Genomic DNA, 22,464 nt, shown 5'->3' with positions numbered 1-22,464 from the left:
TTAATTTGACCCTCAACGTTGGGTCAAATTGACCCAAGTATAGGATCGGTCCATTTTTGACCCATAGTTGGGTTGCTTTTGACACAATAATTTTTTTTTTTTGGCACAATTTCAAAATATATCCCCAACACAGACTGTGCTTAAAGTGGGGTTGAGTGAGTTTGTTTATAAAAGACTTGGACACAAACCTTAAGGACAAAAATTGGGATAGTTCAGAATAAGCCATGCTATGTCAGAAAAGTTCCAGGACTAATATCACAAAAGATATTAGAAATTCCGCCCTTCAAAACTGGCCTTCTTGATAACCGGTTTGAGTTTAGGAAGGAGAGCGCGAGAAAAAACAGCTCAGCTGAGTAGAGGTTGCTCAGGCATGACGATGTTCTTCTCTGCCAGGAACTGTCAGACGCTCAGTGTATTGTCATGGAGAAAGAAGCAAGTCAAAAGTTGTCGTGCAATCACTCACGCAGTGAACGCGGTGAAATCTCTGTTGGTGAGCTGGTTGATCGTCTGGCCCACGTTGAAGTAGAAAAGTCGTCGTTTTTGAAATGTATCTTTTGGGACATCAATCTTGGAAATTTGCTGACATCTCATAGACACAAACCTCAAACCCGATGTGAAAATTTTGATTTAGACTAGAAACTAACCCTAGACCTGGGATGGATTGTTTTGGCTATCTTAGAACACTGGTTCTAAACCCCGGTACTCGAGTCAACCTATCCAGCCTGTTTTCCATGTCTCCCTTAGTCAACACAGCTGAGGATCGCTATCAGGCTTCATGCGGAGCTTGCTAATTAGCTGATCGTTTGAAACACCCGTGTTGGCTGTGGGAGACATGGAAAACAGGCTGGATAGGGGTACTTGAGGACCGTGGTTGAGAACCACTGACTTAGAATATAAACTAACCATAAATCTAAGGTTCTTAAAAATAAAGAAATTTTAATCCTAAAATCGCTGGTGAAAAATGATGGCAGAAACAGTTTTCATGTCAACTGGAGTAGTTCAAGGTCTGAGGGAAACCTGGAGCTCACACCCTGGGACTGGTTATCGGTTCCAACTCCCAGGATAAAAAAATAAAAATAGGGGACAGTCCAGATTAAACAATAACACTTAACCTGTCAGATAAAAGTGCACTACTCCAAAATACACCAATATAATCCAGGCCAGAAAAGAGACGAGGACTACTCGAACCCCATCGGGCCGCTCCACCGAGACACAGCATCTCTCGGTGGCCTGCTAAATTGTACAAATGATGTGTGTTGTTCAGATGGGTGACCTGGGAGGGTGTGGGAGGTGAAGTCACCCGAGCAGAGGCGGCCTCTGTCCGTGTGAATCGGAAAAGACGATTGGGGGCTTATTAGAGGCCCCGGAGAAGTGTAACTTGTTGGCAGGGAGCGGCCCGAGACTGAGCGACATCTCCAGCCGGGAACAGTCAGAGGCATTGTCTTACCTAATTATGGCCGAGCAACTTCTTTTTGTTTCCTGTTCGGCATGCCTGTCTGATTCTCTTTTTGCCTGACCGCTCGCTCCGACAACACTGAAGTGTGCTAATTAGAAGAGAAATGGTCCTAGTAATTATGTCAACTCTGATTAAAGGTGACGACAATGAGCAATATTATTTTTACGCAATGTTTTGTGTATAAGGGACCCTCTGCTTTCCAAAGCTCATTAAAGGAAAAGCGCTGTGAGACGTTATTGCCCTAATTTAACATTCACTTTCAAACTCACGTTTTGTGGACTTTGAATCACTTGAAAGTTCTTTTCTAATTAAAAATAAATGAATATATACAGTATACCAAAAACAAGCAGCAACATTTAATGCATCATTGAAAATGAAATGAGTATAAATAAAAAGGATTGACCATAGGCAAGTCTTGTAAATAAGTGCAAAGTAAATAAAAATTGAATATAACGATAAAAGGTTCTCGGACCACAGCCAGAGAAACTTTTTCATCTGTTCTTACTACTGGTTCTCTACATTAGCAAGTTATCTTTTCTTCTTATTTAAAAAAATATTTTTGGGGGCATTAGTTTATCAGTTAGTTGAATTCATCTCGTAGAAGTTTGGAAGGGAACTATTAAAAAGTGATTTCCCGTCATTTCTTCGGCCTCTCCAAGATGTTCAGGAACTTCCCTCTGGTCATTTCTCTGGCTGAAAAAAAAAGAAAAAGAAAAAGAAATTAAAAGGTGTGAGGAAAAAAAAAGATCCACATCAAGATAAGTTTGCAGCGAGCAACTTCAGACAATCTGCGATCCACATTAGCCTGCAGCTCCATCCATTCTTGAGCCGCACCATTAGTGATGCAAAGCATGAATTTAATACGCGCGGTGTCGCACGGAGAAGGTAATTTACACAAACATCTGTTCATTCGCCACACAGTAAACAACATAAAAAAAAAAAAGAGAGAGAGCGGCGCCCCGTGATCTGCTTGATTGCACGAGCGCTGCGATGTGCTCATGAACATTATGCATGTATGCAAAACATCAAGATAAGAGAGCGGAATACTGAAAGGCAAAATGTCTCTATTAATTTGATCATGTAATTAAGGGGCATGATCATGTGTGAGCAAACTGACAACAAAGAAGTCGATACAGTATAAACGCCGGTGCCGTACACCATCAGGAGTTTCTGAAACATTCAATCGAATGATTTAAGAGGGAATAATGGCTGTATAATAATTGGGTCTCCATCCACCCATTTTTATTCAAATTTTCAAAAAAAGCGAAAATAAAAGTGAACAGAAACACCAGAAAAGGCCCCAAAATTCCCCCAAAAAGGTTTTTACGCTTAGAAGGGATGGATTTTCACATGTATTAAAAAAAAAAAGGGAAACTGGGAATTATGGCTATGGAAACTCTGAAACAGGTTTTGTGAAAAATCGCTGGCAAGACCTGAAACACGTTGTGCGTTTTAACCGGATATTACGTCACACGTACGTTTGTAGTCCCAAACCAATGGCGCGAAACATGAATATTTTTGGAATTCATTAAAGAAGCGAATATTATTGCTATTTTAGATGGAAAACGGCAAAGAAACGCTTTGGTTTATCAAGAATTACAAAAGCAAACTCATACGACGTCGTCACACGGAGCAGTCGCTTCCTGGTCTTCTTCTTCTTCTTTTAAATTACTGGTGGATCACATCTCTTAATGGTGTGTACCGCCACCTACAGCGGCGGAGTCCTCTCTCAATTATCGCAAAAGAAGAACACATGGAAACTGGCATAAGTCACATGCACGTTTTCAGTAAATTAGCTTAACATTTTTCAAAACAATTGGATGCAAACCTGACTAACGTTTCTCGTGATTTTTGACTAACATTTATGTAAACATTTGTTTTTGTGACTTTTGGCTTATCCCGACATACAGTTTTTATAAAACCAGTCTTTAACATTCTTTTATATTTAATTTGATTGAAATACGTAATAAAAAGATTGCGCAAAAAGAAGAACGCCTGATTGGTCCTCAATGTGTTGAGGTCATACTTAACGAGCGCATGTTTTCAGAAGTGTAACAGACGGACGGGTAGCACTCAAATCAATACCAGAATTGTCACTATTTGCAAGTTGTCTTTTGAGTGTACCCAATCGTTACAAAGACCTTTGCGCACCTATGGAAACTTCAGTTCACAAATCCTGCAGACGCACCCTCCAGGTACAAGTAATCACTCTTTGTTGAAGATGAGAAAAAGCTCGTGGCTGCGCTGGTGCTTTTATGAGCTGCCGAGCTGGAATTACCTCCGTGACTTCATTTTGCACATCACACAATATAAATGTACGGGGCCGTCAGCGAGTACTGATTACAAAACGGCATTAAGCGGAATGTCATCCACCTTCATAATGCCTGCAAGACAACTGTCTGCTGCTGGGGGTGTGAAAAAAAAAAAAAAAAAAAAAAAAAGAGACCCCCTCCTCTTCCTGCTCCTGCTGTGCATGGCGGCTAATGAAAAAGCTGGACCCAGTTGGTAATTCTGATGAGGTTGCCCAGTATGGAATTATAATGGCGCTCGTTCTCGTGGGCGCCACGTCACCTTGGAGGTGTCTGCCATTCGGTTAAAGATGACGCTAATTCAAACGCCACAAATTAATTTTGCACTTTTGCCATCTCTTCCCATCGGCCGAAACATCTGGGGCACAGCTGGACATGCATAGGACACGTCTGATTGAAACCTTCATCAAAAATGGTTGAACGCAATTACACTGGGATGACCCCGAACGTGCATTTTCTTATTAGAAGTAGTTATGCTGGAGGACTGTCTGCAGCAGTTGATTTTTATATTTCATTTACGGGGTCGCAATCGCTCTCTCCTCCCGTCTTTTCTTGATGAGCCCGAGCTGAACGTGCCACGCCCCTCGAGGCCCCCCCAACACCGCCAGAGTCTCATTAATTACAATTCATTGCATAAATCAACACTTTGTCTTCATGTGCAGCCTGTCGAGAATCCCCGACTGGCTATTGAGTAATTTTTGTCATAGGCAATAACTTTTATGTTGAATGTAAACCAAGGTGCTAATATCGGGAAATGAGTTGTGCTGGCTTGTGTAATTGTGAAGGAGAAGCTGTCTGACTTTTTGTGTGCATAAAAACTACTTGCGGAAATGTAAATATCAGTATTTATTTAGTTTCATGAATTCAGTTCAGTTCAATTTAGGCTCATAGATGAGTTTTAATAGCGCACATGGCAGCAAAATGAGTTGAATTAAGAATAAGACCGCTTTCATTCGATCCTTTCTAGATTTTTTTTTTTTAAGCATACGATGGCTCAAAAACAAATGATGCAAAAAGATAAAAGACGGACAAACTCCAATCATAATCGCTTACCTCTAAAACGAAAGCATTCAACACGGACACACACACACACAAACGCTTTGTCATACAACAGGCGAGATCAATACTGATTAGGGGAACTTAGAGATTTGTTTAGTTGATTAGAAAGGTCAATTACTAATTTTGCACTAAGTTAATCAGCATCTTGTTACTACCGCCATCCATACTAAATGACACCTTATGGATTGCCAGGGCTCGTTTCTTGCCCTGCTGATTTGGCGCCATCTCATGATCATTTACCCGGTAACGTGCTTCCATCGGGGAACTGCACCCTGTATGCAATTACTGACATTCCACCATATATTGCCTTGAAACAATTTGTTATTATTTCCTGCTACAAATATAGAGAGAACCTCTAAAGTCGAACAATCCATTCTGGGACAGTTAGAATAATTGAGAATATGCAAAATCTCTTTCGGGCAAACCGTCTCGTCACAAAACCTTTACTGACTTTATGCAATATTAATATTCTTAACAGGAAAATAACTATGTATTCAACATTAACTATGATGATACTTTTTTTTTTTTAATGAACAGCCAAGCCATCCGTACCCATTTTCAATGTTGCAGTAAGTTTGCTTTTATTCTTGACCGTGACAGTTACCCCTTTGCGGTGGGGAAAAACAAACAAACAAAAACTGTTTATAATTTTTTTTTTTCCTTCCCTCCCTACTTTTGACTTCGGAGGGTCCACTCGGTCGCAAAGAAAGCTTGGAAGGGTTATGACTATTTGTACACCGCCTCCTGTGAATACATTGTCGTTAAGAAGATTAAACTCTACGTGCAAACAGATGAATGTGTTCTGCCGGCTTTTAATATGGTGGCTTTTTTCAAAAAATGAAAAAGACCTGGATGGGGTTATACGCAAAAAAGAAATTCTGTCACAACTCAAACGTATTCTCTGCATTGTGTGCCATTAAATCATTCTCATTTGGAGTCAATCACAAGTGGTTGGAATGTAAATGAAAAGGAAACGCTGCAGCGGAACGAACATCTTACTTGTGCGCATTTATGGTGATTGATCTGGGTGTCATTGTCACAGCCCCCCCCACCCCCCTGAACGCAATTCCCCTGTGTATGAAATGAGAGTAATCATCACTCCACCACCCCACACCTTTGTGGGCGGCACGCTCCCACTGAGCTGCAGGACCCCTGTTAGCCCCAAAGACAGATGACCACCTGGGTTAACAGGAGTCCTGGACCCCGGCCCCGTCTGCCCCGGATTCACTTTCATTATGAGCTAAGAGGACTTATCTGACCCTCGCTGCCCGTCTCCAAGTGCTGCTCAGCCATTACGGCCTGTAAGCTTTATTTAATGGGTTTAACATCCACTTTCGGCGCCCTCCTCCCTGGGGGGTGTGAGGGGGGGGGCGGGAGACACAGAGGAGATGAAACACTCACACACATTCAAGCCCCCCCCCCCCACCCCCACCCAGCGACGCATACACCTGACTGACGCTCATGTTTGTGTTCAAAATTCAATTACCCACTTATTGATACTTCACAGGGATATTTAAGATGCAGACACGAGCTGTGATTTCCCAAGGGAGTCACTGCTTCCTCTTTATGTCCCAGTCGGAGCGGGGAGGGGGGGGGGAGGCGACTCCTCGGCGCATTTTCGCCTCATTGACGCACACATACACACACCAAAACAAACACACCTGCACCTCCCAGCCCCGGCCCCTTACTTTGCCTGTTCAAGAGGTGTCCTTATTAATAGGCAATCAGTCAAGAATCATTCATTAAAAAGCCTAAAAGGTTTTACACCCGGACTATGATTAGCTGGGAAGGAAAATTCAATGAATTCCTAATGCCTTTATGGAAATGAGGTGTCATTTCCGATCTGCTCAGGGAGGAAGCAGGCAGGCAGAGACGAGGAGCCGTGTGTGTGTGTGTGTGTGTTCATAAAGCTCTGCCTCTTCTCCTTTCACACAGCGCCAACACTGATGCTGTCTGGGAAAAGAACAGGCTGTTGCAGACACAGCTGCAACCTGCTGCACACATTCGGGTCATTTGGTTTCAAAGCGTTTGCCAAATTATGCTCCGACGGGCCGCTAGATTTGAAATCAAACAGCAGTCCGGGTGATTTTAAAGGGTAAAGGCCAGATTCTGTAGTAAACCACACAGCCATTTATAGCATTGAGCCGGCGAAGAAATTGGCTAGAGGTGAAAAGTTGAGCCTAGCTTATTAGGAGCGGTAAAGAGGAAGAGGAAGAGGGCGAAGAAAGGTATCCTCATTCAGCGGCTGTCAGCGAAAGCACTTCATAACCGCCCGTCCTTTGGTCAGCCCGCCCTGATGGATTGATGGCGGCACATTAGTGCCAGTTGAGCCGAGTGAATGCAATCATATTCAACGGCGGTGCTCTTCTAATAGGCCGGAGATTGATCCTGGGGGTGCGGAGGAGGAGGAGGAGGAGGCGCCGAAAGCAGGGCTATTAGGAACTGTCAGGGCAGGGTGACCTTCAGGCTCACCTTCACATAAGCAGAAGCAACAGGGGCTGGTGAGGGACTACATAGGACGGCATCAAGAAGGTGGGGGGTGGTTGCGGTACGACAGGTGGTCCTGCTCGGATTCTACTTTAATCTATTAACAATTCCGAGTTGGTCTGATATCTACTTTCTACAACAATTGATTTCTTTGTGTGGCCTAGGCGACGTTCAACATGCTGTCATGCACATGTCTAATAAAAAAATATGTTAGGCCAGAAATTTTGCTCCCATTGAGTCGTTTGAATGAGAAAAAGTGACAAACTTCGCCACCTCTCTCCCTTAAACTCGAAAGCAAATAAAGGCAGGCAGTGTGTATTGTGGTAACACATTCTACCATGACATAATGTGGTAATGATGTCATATACACAAGATATTGGAAGTGGTAGAGCTGTTATTATTCTCATATATATATATAATTTTTTTTTTTGTTTATTTTTTTTTTTTATTTTATTTTTTTTTTTTTTGTTATACATTTTCGTGTTTATTTACAAAATGAAAACACTCACAACAACTTCAACCCAGACTAACTCCCTCGCTACTTTGCGGTTTGGTTATTGTGCATTCACTCTATGGTGGATTTTAATTTGTGACATTTGTTAACCAGTTTCTGGTTAACGCAAGCCATTTTAAAATTAAAAAGAAAAACTTGAACTTAGTTATTAAGTCGATGTTTCATCATTCTCCCCATGTGCGGCCAAGGTGCGAAGCGCGCATTCGCTCACATTAATTTAATAGCGCAGCCTATAATGAGCAGCTCAGTATTTATATTACATTTTGTATTTTAAAAGATACATTTGGTACAAGTGTTTACAAGGGTGGGGCCCGCGTGTGTGTAGGGGTTTGAAATAGTTTAATAAAGGCCTTAAGTCAACCAGTTTTCTTAAGGCATGATACTGAAGGCGCTTGAGACTTGAAACAAATAAAAGGTAATTCCAGTTAATAAGCAAAGCCAGGCCTGGATACTTTTAATTAAAAACATGTTTTCCAGTTTAAGCCTTGCCTCGAGCAAACGAACACCACAAACTACCAACATCGCCACCTCGGCAAAAATCATAAACACAGGCCCTTCTGAGCCTCCCAAAGGAACACTCACGCTTTCAATTACCTCCAATAACAGCACTTATCAGAGGACTGGGCTTTCCCTGGAGACGCGGGGCCTGTTGCCCACACTCAGCGGCCCGCGACAGAGGCATTCATCACGGGGAGGAGTAACAGCTGGGCCCGAGGGCGAGGCACGCGTCAAGCCCCAATGGGAATAGACTAGGCCAGCGTCACGCAGCCATTGTTGGAGCCACTGGTGGAAGTGGACGGGTGGCCGGGTGGGGGCGCTTAGGATGTGCTACATCCTCCCAGGGCATGCTGATGAATTAACATGAGAGTATGATGGGGGTACAGGGAAGAAAATCAACACGGGCTCAGTTGCTATATCATGAGCTCAAGGGAATGTTTTTTATGTGTTTTATTTAAGACTGGCTCAGGTTGTTTTTCGTACTGGTGGGTGAGTTTTCACTACTTGATTGTGCCTGCCCCCGACCATTAAGCGGTCTCCTTTTTAATCGCCCACATGCCAATGGGGGGGTGGGGGGGCAAGTAAACGCTGTCCCCTCACCCTCGCTCTCGACTGAGTCTGGTTTACGGGTCCTGAGCAAGACGGCAAACGTGATGAAAAAGTAGCTGCGATTTACAAGCCTCCGCTGACAGCCAGGAAAAGGAGGAAAATTAAACCAGAGAGCCTTAAACAGGCCTCCCATTACAGGGCAGCTCCGACACCAATAATAACCATCATTGCGTCCCGTCAAGCACGGCTACATGACAGGATTGCAAATCTTGCAGTCCGCCACCTATGACAGCAAACATCTTTCTACCAACGAGAATACGGGCTACTCCACGTTAGCAATAGTAAAGAAAAGCTGCACAATCCAAATGATCCTTTTCTTTGTATTCACTTTGTTAGCTGAAACCAGTCATTGAATAATTTGACTACAATAATAGCTTAATGCAAAAGTGACAATTTTTCCACACTGACTGCACTCACGTCCCACTGTTTGTCAAATGTTTGGGATAATTTTACACTTAAAAAGGACGATTAAGTACAATGTGTCCACTTGTACTATTACTCCAGTTCTAAAGGCTCCCAGTGAGCTGTTGAATAAACTTTTAAGAACTGCTCCTGGTCTTCAGAGCAGAGAAAGGTTTAGGTCCTCAATACATCAAACAAATGCTAATGGAATATAAACCCAGGAAGGCCCTGAAGTCTACAGACTCGGGTCAATTAGTGGAGCCAAGAGTTCAAAGCAAATATGGTGAAGCAGCATTTAGCTGTTATGCTACACACAAGTGGAATCAGCCCCAAGTGTGAATATTTTTAAGTCCATTTCCCCACCATGCCTATAATTTAGGACATTCAAAGTATTTTTAAAATAAGAGTTTCTTTTAGTAACTTTCCCCCCTTGTAATTCGTTTTTTTTACATGCTTTCAAACGTGGTATTTTTAATTATATAAAGTACATTGTTCCCTTGTGTATGAAATTAACTATATGCATAACGCTGCCTTACCTTGCCTTAATGCAAAGCAGAACAAATGTACCACAACAGCACATCTATGATTGCCAACACAAGGTGTTATCAATGTTAGCTAATTTAGTATACTGCAGTCTGAGTATGAATCGGAATGTCCCGACAGGTGGTCATACCCCCCTGATGCATTTTCAATCACTTAAGTGAACAAACGGTAAGAAAATTAAAACATTAGGAGTAAATTCATACACAAGCTGCTATGACCAGACTTGTGCAAGCACATTATTTCAGTTGTGTATTTTTAAGCCGGCGCGTAACAGCGGCGACGGACGGCGCGTGCAAACACTGTAAAAAAACTAACAAATCAAAAAGCACAATGTAAAAAAAAAAAAAAAAAAGTAAAAAAATAAAATAAAAAATAAATAATAATAATAATAAAAAGCGGGCTGTAAAAATTCTGCAAAACAGCGAAGGCGCGAAAGATGGACCCGCGACAAACGAGGGAACACTGAACACGTGCAGGTGCAAGCGTGTCCGCAACGACAACATGAGTAACTGGGGTCTGTTCTAAAAAATAGCTAAGCAGTTACAGGACACTGTGACTTGCTAAGAAGAATTAAAATAAATTAACGTCTTTCTTATTTAAACTTAGCATGGTACACGTTTCTTAATGTACCAAATATTCTATATTTTGTTTAAAAATGAAATAGAATGTGTTGAATGAAAAAAATAAAGTTTTTATTTACCCAAATATTTTTTTAAAGGACATTTTAGATCTGTAATTTTTTATACATTGATACAGTGACAATATTTTTGCTCACGGTTATCATACCGTCCAAATCTAATATCGGCCCATGCCTAGTCACCACGTGGAAAAAAGTTTTCAAATGATTCATCTTGGTTTCCTTTTTTTCTATATCACAAAACAAACAAACAAAACAAAACAGACATTTAAATAGATACATGTAAACTTTTTACATCCACTGTATACAAATATATACATATATATATATGAATGTAACTGATTTTGACAAGTCAAAAAACACCCTCATGAAAGAGGCGGTGTTTGCCACCATCTCAGTTTGTTCATTATTTCACTGGAAAAATAAACAGCCATTTTCTCTTTGCAAAATTTAAGCACTTAGATGTAGCTCTCTAATCCACACTCCAGCGGGATTATGACAATGGAGGTAGTAAAAGGGGAAAGGATTAAAAACTCGATTTTGCATGCATCACATGCATCAGGCACTTTTATTATCAGCACTCATAGTCGTGCCTGTGTTACTAACCTTTTCCGCTGTAACAAGATTGACCTAAATCTCATATTTTGACGCTCAACTTGTTTGACCAAGCTCATTGCAAATACACATTTTAACCTAGGATCATGCTGTACTAACGGTTAGCAATTTTAAGGCAACAGCTGCCATCTAGTGGCCAAATAAGAACTTTAATGTATTAAATCAAGTTTTAAAAAAAAGAGATTAAATCCTCTAAATTTTTAAATATATTTGCAATTAGCTCAAGTTGCTAGTGGTACTTACATTCTTCTAAACCAAGTTGATAACCGAGGTTCTGAAGGCCTTTGACCTTCTCCATGAGATTGGCTGTCGTCAAACTACCCAACTCTGCAGAAAAAAAAAACCCACAAACAGATTTAATCCTTGCATAGTGTTCATTTTTCATGCACACAATATTTTCCAGGTAAATTCTGAGTTGGGCCAAGCCAAGAAGTCATAATAAATATCCTCTTCCAATGTATTGTATTCTACTATTTAATGCATTACCTTTCAACATCTCAATGTCCTCGCTCTCAAGCTCAACCATCCACTTGGGTGGTGAATTTGTGATGGGCTGTAGAGTTAAAGAAATATTTGATTAGAAGAACCTGTCAAATGACCTGAGGTGGAAAAGCAGGATTAGAACTTACATTTTTACAAGATGCAGCAAATTCAACAACTCCAGGTACTGCAAAAAAAAAAAAAAAAGGAGACTTGGAATGAAACAAGCAACAACAACAAAATCCAAGACAATGCAAAATAACAGAAAAGGACATTAGGCCTTACGCTGCTCAGGCCAAAGGTCAGGCGACGCTCTGTCCAGTTTCTCATAACTGAGCAACGAGGTTTCAAAATCTTCACCTGTCGAAACAAGAAAATGGCATGCTATTTGAATGGATTTATTATTGAGGCATCAATTACAGTACTATACACTAAATAACAGCAGTACAAATAAACAGCTGACATTTCTCCTTGTATAGACAAGTTGTCTTACCATGGACTAGTTAACATCAAGGCTTAACTATTTCTAGCTTCATGCAAGTTAACAATTCACAAAGCTTGTAGTATGCTACTTTTTTATTTTATTTTATGCATTCACATTCGCGTGATGCAATATTTAATGCGTTAACAATTTTGGAACTCTATCCCCCCCCCCTAAAAAAAAAAATCATCATTAGCCATGCGGTCTGCTAGCCTAGCCAGAAGCTGAGCTGCACTGTGTTTGTTTATGGACTAGCTGTATGGCAAGAGTGTGAGGCGGTTATACTTCTTGTGTTTTACCTGAACAAATTAGTAACCAGCATTTGAATGTTATTCCTTATAATAGATAAATAGTTGGAAAATTGTGAAACACACAAATTTGGCACTAACCAGGATATTTAAAATTAAACATTTTAATTGTTGCTTAAAAGAGTGCTATTGGCGTATCATAAAAAGAAAAAAAGAATACGATTTGGTTAATGCCTTCAGCCATCACACAAGAACGTTACGTCCACAAAAGTCAAGTTCCAAATTCATTGATAACCCGAACATTTATGTCGATATAGTTTATACACGCCGTTAAACGAGAATGTAACTCGCTGATTTAACATCAGTATGTCACAAGCAGCAGAGTCTTACGTTTTTAGCAGCTAAGCAACGAGCACATTTAGCTGTTTGCGTGTCAAATGTCCACTGTTGCTGTTTTCGACAAGCATCAAGTCCACTTGAAGCGTTCGAGTAAAGTAGGAATTTAAACAGCAGACACACACGGCGAACATGTAGACTTTGACTCGGTGTGGCGCTTAAGTGAGGTCGAAGATGAGTTAGAGGACGAAACGATACCGAAATACGCACATAGACACAGAACGTCTCGGTAAAGAATTAGAATTTACCTCCATTTGGAGACGCCATCTTCAAAATGAACACGTGACTAAAGTCAACCAATTAGCAGCTGGTGTTTTTCAAGCAACGTTCAGGGTGCAATTCTCCTGAGCTGCCTCTAGGATTCTACCAAAAGGATTGTAAGCAGAGGTGGCTGTGATAAAAGACCCTGAAATGTATTTACGTACAAAAGTAAACATTTATTTACACTTTCGCCTACAAAACGCATTTTTGCACACATCAATCTGTCATCACCCGTGGAGGTGGGGGGAAAAGTAACAAGGCTATTTTGACAAATGAGAAGTACTGTACAGATCCGTTTCTAAATGTGCAGAAACGTGTGTGTGTGTGTGTGTGGGGGGGGGGGGGGGGGTTGGGGGTCGGGGGTCTACTTAATTAGAGTAATTACGTATTTGTCCCTCATTACTTTCCATCACAGACTGGATGTTTATAAATATAATTTAAGTCAAACAAAAAAAAAAACTTCCATATACTTACTATTCCAATAAGTGTTTTTTTTCTTTATGTATTTGTGCTTCAATAATTACAAATTCATATTTTTTTTGTCATCTTGAAGAACCTTTCCTCAGCGATTTCCCGTAAATCTCACCTATTTGGGATTGTGAGCTTTTTTGAAACGTCCTACGACGTCACCGAGGCCCTGTTTAAATTGGAAAGTCGTGTTATGAAGTATTCTGAGAAAAAAAATGATTTTGTGTTGTGGAGGAGCTCAATTTAGCCTGGGTTGTGTTCTGAGGGAAGTTTCGAGAGTCTTTTCCACATGGAGGCCTACAGTCACTTCTACTTTCTGAAATAAACTCATCTGTAATAATAATAATTCTAAACTTTGTGGTGGAACATCAATTAGTACTCACGTTTTCATTATTTGTGACAGGACTCATGTGGGATTACTTTACAGTAACGGACCCTAAATCATCTATAGTTGTCAGTGTGAACGGTTGTTGGTCTATATGTGCAGTGTGATTGGCTAATGAGAAATGAATTTAGCTCATGATAGTTGGAAGTATTAGAATGCACAGGCTAAAAGAATATCATAATTTATTAACATGGACTGTAATCTATGCATAAAAATCACCATAAAGCTATATCACTAAAACTCCAGATCAATATAAGAATAAAAATAAATGGTCTGGAACTGACTAGACTACTACCACAGAAATTATTGTCTTACTTTGAGAATTTTCGAGGCACTTAAGATCATTCTTACCACATCCAATATAATTATGACGCAATGTGCGATAAGCTTGGCGCCGATTACGTGTAGCCTCAAGTCCTCAAGCTGAAAACAGTAAACTCAAACCAACCCCGGCAGGATACAGTACTGTGACAAAACATTTTCATTAACACTGTACGACTGTTAAATTAATGACAGATTAGTTCAAGTGTTTTATGCTCAAAATGGTTTGTTTGATAACTTTTATGTCATCTTCACTTGTTAGAACTCCCAGGTCTCCATCCACTTGAGTCCGACCATGGAGCTGCCCGGCTCGTGTGCTAGAGGTCCCGTCATGCCATACGCGAGTGGGTGGAACAGGTAGAAACTGGCAAAGAGAAAGGAGATCTTCTTACTAAAGTTAATCAGTGGAATTTTGCTTGTCTGGAAGGTAAGATGTAGAGTAAAAACTGCAATTTTGGAATTTTGCTTGTCTGGAAGGTAAGACGTAGAGTAAAAACTGCAATTTTGGAATCAGCATACCTCTTTTTGTTTTAATCAGTATAAAAATCTAACTTTTTTAGAAAAAAAAAGTTCTTCATTGTTGTTATTATTATTGTTATTATCATCAAATGTCCTATAATATTTTTTATATTAATGTAGCAGTTTTTCTTCAAAATTGTTGAATTTAAATGTATTAATTTATTTAGTATTCATTTATTTCAATTAAATTTCTTTATTAATAAAAATAAATAAAATAATAAAACATTTAACAATGTTTTATTTATCATTTTTTTTTAAACTAATGCCAATTATTTTATTGGTAAAATAAACCATTTTACATGTAGGTCTTCATTTTTATTTAGTTGGTAGAATGTAATAATGAAAATCTCAATAAATTGATGTCTTGTAAATGAAATAAAAAACTAAAATAATACACACACAAAATATTTAAATTAATTAATTATTTTATCATTTGAATAAACTATTTCTATATGCACATTTGAAGTCCTATTTTTTTGTTTTTGTTCCCCTATCTCATCAAAGAATGACCTAGCCTATTCGTCCATTAAAAAAACAACAACTAATAAGTGCAGCAAGAAAATAACCCATTATTTGGTCTCACCTGAAAAGAACAATTACCAGAAATAACACCTTCCCAACTCTCTGCAGCCAGTCGCAATACGGTGGACGGAGCAGAAGGTCGGCCATGTTCAACAGGAAATCCAACGTAATTCCTGCCATCAGCAAACATTGCTGCATGTTTGTATCCTCTCAAGCACAATGAGTGGGCGCACTGAAATGTGACATGCTACCTGTTAGCATGCTGCTAAAGAGCATTGCAGGAAAGTAGTGATGGTAGTACAGAACCCGGCCCATTGTGTAGAAAGGCACGTAGTGCAGGAGCCAGCCGAGGAAAAGGAGGCCTCCTCCCCTCATGAGCACAAAACAATGACCTGGAAACCAGAAAATGAGCATTTTATTTTTAATCTTTTTTTTTTTTTGCAAAATAGAATTTTATTTAATACAACGAAGTTTACAAAACAGTAAAAACAAAAAAAAAAGTGTAATTCACCAAATGTGCCCTGAATAAACAAGCTACATAAAAATAAAGGACCACATGCACTTCTTAAGTGAAATGATATATTTACGGGACCATTTAAGACATGTAGCATTTTTATTTTTTATTAATTTTTTTTAAATCTGACATCAGTATATGCACAAGCTACAGTAGGATTTGTGTTACTCGGGTTTTAATCCAAACTTAAAATGGCAGGAACATCCTAACATACAGTTCATCTCAGTACATTTGAATAGCGTGGAAAACATTTGAGTATGGTCATGTGACGTTTGCAAGATGAGAAAATTGGACTGGTCTATTCTCCCAAATTTACCAAATCACACCTACCTCTTCTCTTTTGCCCCACTGAGATCCCTCTTTGAAAGGCAACTGAAGCGACTGCCACCAAAATCAGATATAATCCCAAACTCGCCAGATTTAGCCACCAGACCACCTAAAAATACATTTGACCACAAGCATATATGAATGTGTGCTGATGAGGCATAACCCGTAAAAGGATTAAACGAGTCAAGCTGAATACTTACCGGGTTGCCAAGTAAGTACACACGATATTCCGTTTCATTCACTCCGGAGAATCTCAGTCCCTTCGCCAGAGAGACAAGCGCCGCTTACTTGAAATTGTTGATGCAAATCACACTTACGCACTTCGCCAAGGCTCACCTGGTAGTTGATGGGCCAGTGCCAAGGTTTGGAGTTCATCTCGTTATCTTTAGGCTTCAAACCGCTATTACCCTAAAAAAAAAAAAAAATGGTTTCATTACATTTATTTATTTATTATTATCTTTTCACTTACCCTTATCATCACAATGTGAGACTCCATTAGGATCTCTAAAAAATGAGGCTTCAGCACTGACAGACTGATGTTGGGCACTGTCAAAAACACAAAAGCAGCACAAAAAAAAAAAGAAGAAAAAAGTAAATGCCTGATTTGAAAAAGAAATAGAAACGTGGCTCATACATTTGGCATTGACGTGATCTTCGATGTTCCACTGAGAGCTGGGAGTCTCCTTCAAGTAAGGACTACAGGTGACCTCCACTTGTTCCCAGCCCCTGAACACAAATGTGGTCAGCTCTGAATTGTCGACGGTCCGAGCGGATGTGACCTTACCACTTGGGGAGGGTTTTCCCGGAGGAGAAGAGGACGCAACCGATGGCTTTGTGCAGAAAGCGAACTTTGCTGCGGAGCACCTTCACCGGGTCACCTTTGCGCCCACCGCACACCTCCACTCTCCACAGGTCGTTGCTGTCGCCGGTATGATTCTAATGACGGACGGGTCCAAATTGCAATGAGTTATTTCAGACTTACAAGGATGGAATTGTTGTGTTGGAGCATAGTAACGCCGGAGAATATGTGTATTTTGGAACCCCACCACAGATGGGTACTCAGAAGAATATCAGTGAAAAAATGAGCTGTGGGATGGGGACAGAGCTATGGCGGCGTATTGGGGCAACACATATTATATTATTTTAGTAATAAAGAAAGAAACAACAAATTTACGAGAGATAACTCGTATATTTGCGACATAATGAAGTAGCAAATCTGCGAGAAAAAACTCACAAATTCACGAGAAAAACTTGAATATTTGCGTCACTATAAAGTGGCAAATTTGAGAGAAAAAAAACGCCCAAATTTATAAGAAATAAACACAGATTTGTGAGAAAAACAATCAGAAACTTGCAAGAAATACAAGTAGCCTACTCGGAAGTCAACATTTTCAAGTGTGCAAAATGCCTACGCTGGAAGAACTCATTAAATTATACTTTTCGGCGGAGGGCCGTTGTGTCATCATCTCACAAATTTGCCTCTTTATAATGTCGAAAATATTCAAGTTTATTTCTTGTAAATTTGTGAGTTTTTTTCTCACAAATTTATAATGTCGCAAATATTCATGTTTATTTCTCGTAAATGTGATTTTTTTTTCCTCAGGGATTTATAATGTCGCAAATATCTGAGTTTATTTCTCGTAAATTTGTAATTTGTTTTCTCTTGCAAATTTGCTACTTTATGACTCGCAAATATTCAGTTTTTTTTTCCTCCCAAAAAATTACCCCCCCTCTAAAAAAAAAAACAAAAAAAAAAATTGTGGCCCTAATACGCCATCATACAGAGAGCCTGTCGCGAATAGCAAAAAATGGCATTTAATTGACAATCATCTGAAGGCTAACAAGAATTTAAAATTGGGTTATGTTCAGGGAATTATTTGTTTATATACATTTTTATTTGGCTTTATAAAGGAACTCACTGCACTTTTATTTGTTTGAAATTAAAACAAAAATAAGTGAAAATGTAACAATGCAATTATATTGGAATTTCTGTAAACTTTATGGAGCTATTTACTTGTTTAGTTTTTCATTTAACTTACGACATTATTTCCCAAATATGTTCAGATTCTTTTTTTTTTTTTTTTTTACACATTTCCACTACTGGAAATTAACATCGGTTCCAAAAAATCAGTTATTGGTATCCTTGGCTACTACTTATCGGCCCTGAAAAAAATATATCAGTTGATCACTACCACACTATGGCGACAATGTACAACTTTTTTTTTTAGGCCATAGCAACCTCGTAGAGCATCTTAGTTTCGTAAAGAGCACAAAAACACAATTTTTTTTTCTTTTTTTCTGCAAATAAACCTCAATAGGTGAATTCACTAGTCGTGAATCACTATAATAATATAAAGTATAATAATAGCGTTAATAGTATGGTGACAGTCATTTTGAAATTATAGCAGCTTGAAAATCAACCGGCGCGACGGAACAAATTGTGATCCGATTTGGTGGTTGATTGAGATTGGTGGTACGTTGCCTACTCACAATGCCATACCCCGTAACTTGGAAGTGCTTTGCGGTCAGCGGGGCTTCGTGGAGGTGACTGTGAAGGTTTCGAGTTGTTCTGAAGGAACCGGGGATAGTTTTACTTACACGTTTACAGCAATCGATACGAAGCAATTTCCATTTGAAGTTACTGACTCTTTGTGCTCCAATCTGATGATGTCACCATGGCGAACCAGATCAGGGGCCTCGGATTGAGCTAAAACACAATTACAAGTGACATAAATGCTATGATTGGAAAATAAAGTTACAGGTTGCATGGTTTCCTTACAGTTTGTATCGTTGTGCCTGTGAACCAACCACAAGTTGTTGTAGTCTTTGTGCAGGTAGGCTGTAACCTACATGGGGGGAAAAAAAATACAGCATTTAATAGACGTTCTGTAAAAGTATATTCACATACATTGCAATGTCTTCCTGACCTGCTGCTGCTTCGCTCCAACTCCTTCTGGGTACAAGTGCCAGTGAGAGTGCAAGTAACCTCCAGCAATGCGAAGGTTCTTCATCGTAATGGTGGAGCCATACGCCAGGTCTACACATGATGAACAACAAATGCTTTCTTTCTACAAAAAACTTTATCCAAACAGCTTTTTTTCATTTCCGGCTAAAAATTCACTAGGCATAAAAATGAAATTCTGCCGTTTCTTTTCAAATTCAGCCGCCTTTTAACGCAACTGTCAATTCATGTGGTTTCTCATAATAAAAGTTGCGTCACACTTACACTCGGGCATTGACGCGTTGTGCAGGTTGTTCCCAATGAGACGAGACTGGAAGGCAGAACTGAAGAACCCGTCTCCTGGTCCGCTGATAACAAAGATACATCAAACGATGTAATGCCAAACAACAAACTGCATCCAACGCTCACACTCACCTTTTGTTCAGCACCACAAAATGGACTGCAAATATTGTAAAATAGAGGAAGACGGGAAGCAGGATGAGCGCCACAACCCGAGCCAGGAGGTGCTTTGTGACGTCCACCTAAAGCCAGGAAACACAATAACGTCATACCTGTCGACACCTTCGTTACTTTCGTATTCTGCATGCGGGTGTTTACCAGTGATAGGTCCAGATCCCCTAAAAGCCTCCAGAGGTCTGAAACCGTGTTCAGACCCACCAGCAGGATGACAAAAAGACCAACAAACTTCACCCCCAGAGCTCCAGCAAGATTGACACCAGTTAGTAGGATCCAAAACCACCAAGGAGCAGTAAAGGGCCTGGAAAACAGATGAGCAAACAGGATTCTCTGTTAGTAACAGACTAATATTTCAACATTTCATTTCATGGTTTTGACAGATTGAGACAACGTATTAGGGCCACACTGCAAAAAAACAAACAAAAAAAATGCTACTCTGAGAATAAAATAAAAAAGACGATACTACAAGATTTCAGAATAAAGACTTAGAGCTATTAAAAAGAATTTAGCAATTTTCAGAGAATAAAACTGTAAAGTTGTTTCCTTAAAATTTAATCTTTAGAGAATATATTCACAATACTTCAAGAAAAAAAATGGAACATAACAAAAAATTTTAAAAAACTGCGTCAAGAAAATTAAACAATAATATTCCGATTTTTAAAAGTTTTAATTTTAATACGTTGTAATATTACAGGTAAACTAAGGAATTTAAGAGAATAATGTTGAAATACTACAAGAAAAAAGTTGAAATATATAAATTTAAAAAATGCATAATTTTAAAAGAAAAAATTCCCGATATTACGAGGCATGAGAAGTGCAATTGTACCAGAATAATATTACAATAAAAACTTATTTTTTCCAACAAAGAATTCACATGATTACAAGAAAAATAAACAAGTTAATACTAATAATGTCCAAAGGTAAAACTGTTTAAAAGCAACATTTCATTCTGTCAAATAGTATGTAACATAAAATATTTTAACCTGTAATTTTTCTTTTTAGTGTAGCCCTAATATTTAGTGTGCTGCCTTGGATACAATTATACTACATTCAAAACTGTTGAAGGAAAAACGTAACACAAAAGATAGGCAACCTGTCTTTTTGCTGGTTGAACTTGACCATACTGAGCACCGCTGCCATGATGAAGAACAGGAGTATGGGGTCCAACAGGATGTACTGAGAAATAGTGATGCAGCCCGTGTCTGCCAGGAAGAAGCGGAACCATAAGAATTGAATGATAACTGACATAGGAAACGGAATTGACTTTTTCGTTGGGACCTACCAAATATGAGCAGCCAGGCAGCGATAAGAGCGGCTGTGTGAGAGTGAGACAGCTCCAGAACAATGAGGTAGGCAAAGATGGGGAGAAAGGAGCCTAAGCCAGCACAGAACTGAAGGAAAACACTATGTATTATGTTTGGAAAGGCAAACTTTTTTTTCAGGCAGCTGTTGAAAGAGCTACTATAGTAACCTACCCCTCTCATCCCCCAGTAGATGTGATGTTCGTATTTATCTCCTGGCTTTGTGAATGGAAAAGTGCCATCATAGCCGCTCATGTATCCGGCTAGTCCGATCAGCATCTGAAAGACGGCAACAACAACGAAAAACAAGCAAATTATTATACCCGTATTTCATTCTCTGCCGTAAAATGTAGTCAATCGATCTCACCTTCCCCAGAGGAGGGTGGACATCAAAAAAGAAGGTCCTGTTGATGTAGTAGCTTCCCATCTTCCCAAAGTGTGTCTCGTCCCAGCTTAAAGACAACAGAAGAGCCACAATAAGCACCTAAAATAATAAACAGACCTTTTTCATGTGAACTCACCACACATGTGGAGGCTCTTTGATTTTAAAGAGGCGTGTGGAGAAGGACAGTCCAGCCACCAAGAGAAGAAATCCTCTGCTGGTGGGCTCAGCACTGTTGGAGCTTTTTCTTCTTTTTCTGGAGAAACTCCCATTGGTTTCCTCTGTCAAGTTTCCATCCTTGTTGGGGGTTTTGTCAGTAGACGGAGTGGATGTCTGAAAAGTCTTTCTGTGTCTTATTACTGATGCGTCCTTTGCTATGTGGTACTGTGTGGAGCATGGTTCCCTTTCCATTAGAACGCTAGAACAAAACGTCCATTCGAAATGTCGAGCTAACAAGGCGAACGCTCGTGTTTATAATGCAATTTATTCATATCGCCTGCAGGGATACTGCAATATAAGTATCATAATAGTTCTCTATTGACGGCCACGTGTGTCAGTACTGTCCCTGAATGCGTCACACGGTTTATGAAACTATACCATACTTATCTTAGCTTGGTCGCGTGTTTAAATCCAGTTGCTCGACAAAACTGGTCCTTCCAGACAACTACAATCACATTAGTGCTTAATACAATTTAACATTATCTTTCTTGATTTATTAAAATAATTATTATCTCGTATTATTGTGTTGACCACGATCAAAATACAGTTTAGGCATGTTAGAACGAGCCATCAGAAACAGTGACGCCGGGCTAAAGATGATTTGTGGGAGTTATAGTACGCTATTATACTTGCTCCGTTATCAGAACGCCCAAAAGAATACATATCCCATGAGTCTCCACGCTAAACAAAGTAGCTCCCTGCTAACCAATCACAAGACGGGGTAGACAACGCTGTACAGCTACGTTTTGACCACAAGATGGCAATACAACATAATGGTTCATGTCGATTATTATTATTATTATTATTATTATTATTATTATTATTATTATTATTATTATTATTATTATTATTATTGTTGTTGTTATTATTATTGGGGCTTCTCTTTAAATTACAGGATTTTAATTAGATTAAATATGTTTTTGTCATGTTTAACTTATTTCTAATTTGTTGGTGTTAGCTGTGTATTCAGTATTATTGACTAAATAAAAATAACTAAGGATACATGAATATAATTGTATAATCGACTAAATAAATGAACATATTTAAATAACTGCGTAAGTCGAAAATTTCTTTTAGAAAAATCAACGAAATA

The 22,464-nt window shown here is 39.3% G+C and overlaps 2 protein-coding genes across 2 annotated transcripts; both read right to left on the bottom strand.

Annotated features, from left to right (window-relative positions):
- Positions 1–1,790: 1,790 nt before the first annotated feature.
- Positions 1,791–14,230, bottom strand: lin52 (lin-52 DREAM MuvB core complex component). The gene is made up of 8 exons (XM_077558298.1): positions 14,200–14,230; positions 13,582–13,632; positions 12,983–13,097; positions 11,895–11,969; positions 11,759–11,796; positions 11,616–11,682; positions 11,373–11,456; positions 1,791–2,149 (listed from the first exon to the last, which is right to left on the bottom strand). The coding sequence occupies exons 3-8, from the start codon at positions 12,999–13,001 to the stop codon at positions 2,094–2,096; spliced, it is 339 nt and encodes a 112-aa protein (XP_077414424.1). The 5' UTR covers positions 13,002–13,097; positions 13,582–13,632; positions 14,200–14,230; the 3' UTR covers positions 1,791–2,093.
- pomt2 (protein-O-mannosyltransferase 2) lies at positions 14,014–21,950 on the bottom strand. The gene is made up of 21 exons (XM_077558286.1): positions 21,292–21,950; positions 21,138–21,222; positions 20,945–21,049; positions 20,752–20,860; positions 20,563–20,671; positions 19,611–19,770; positions 19,428–19,534; positions 19,278–19,360; positions 18,979–19,088; positions 18,831–18,897; positions 18,698–18,758; positions 18,542–18,620; positions 16,836–16,987; positions 16,686–16,777; positions 16,521–16,597; positions 16,388–16,459; positions 16,252–16,311; positions 16,055–16,160; positions 15,462–15,602; positions 15,272–15,383; positions 14,014–14,533 (listed from the first exon to the last, which is right to left on the bottom strand). The coding sequence occupies exons 1-21, from the start codon at positions 21,561–21,563 to the stop codon at positions 14,428–14,430; spliced, it is 2,265 nt and encodes a 754-aa protein (XP_077414412.1). The 5' UTR covers positions 21,564–21,950; the 3' UTR covers positions 14,014–14,427.
- Positions 21,951–22,464: the final 514 nt, after the last annotated feature.

This window comes from Vanacampus margaritifer, chromosome 1 (genome assembly GCF_051991255.1).
Source record: "Vanacampus margaritifer isolate UIUO_Vmar chromosome 1, RoL_Vmar_1.0, whole genome shotgun sequence".
In the NCBI taxonomy this organism is placed as follows: domain Eukaryota; kingdom Metazoa; phylum Chordata; class Actinopteri; order Syngnathiformes; family Syngnathidae; genus Vanacampus; species Vanacampus margaritifer.
Note: the sequence above shows the minus strand (reverse complement) of the source record. Positions and strands in the feature narration are given on the sequence as shown.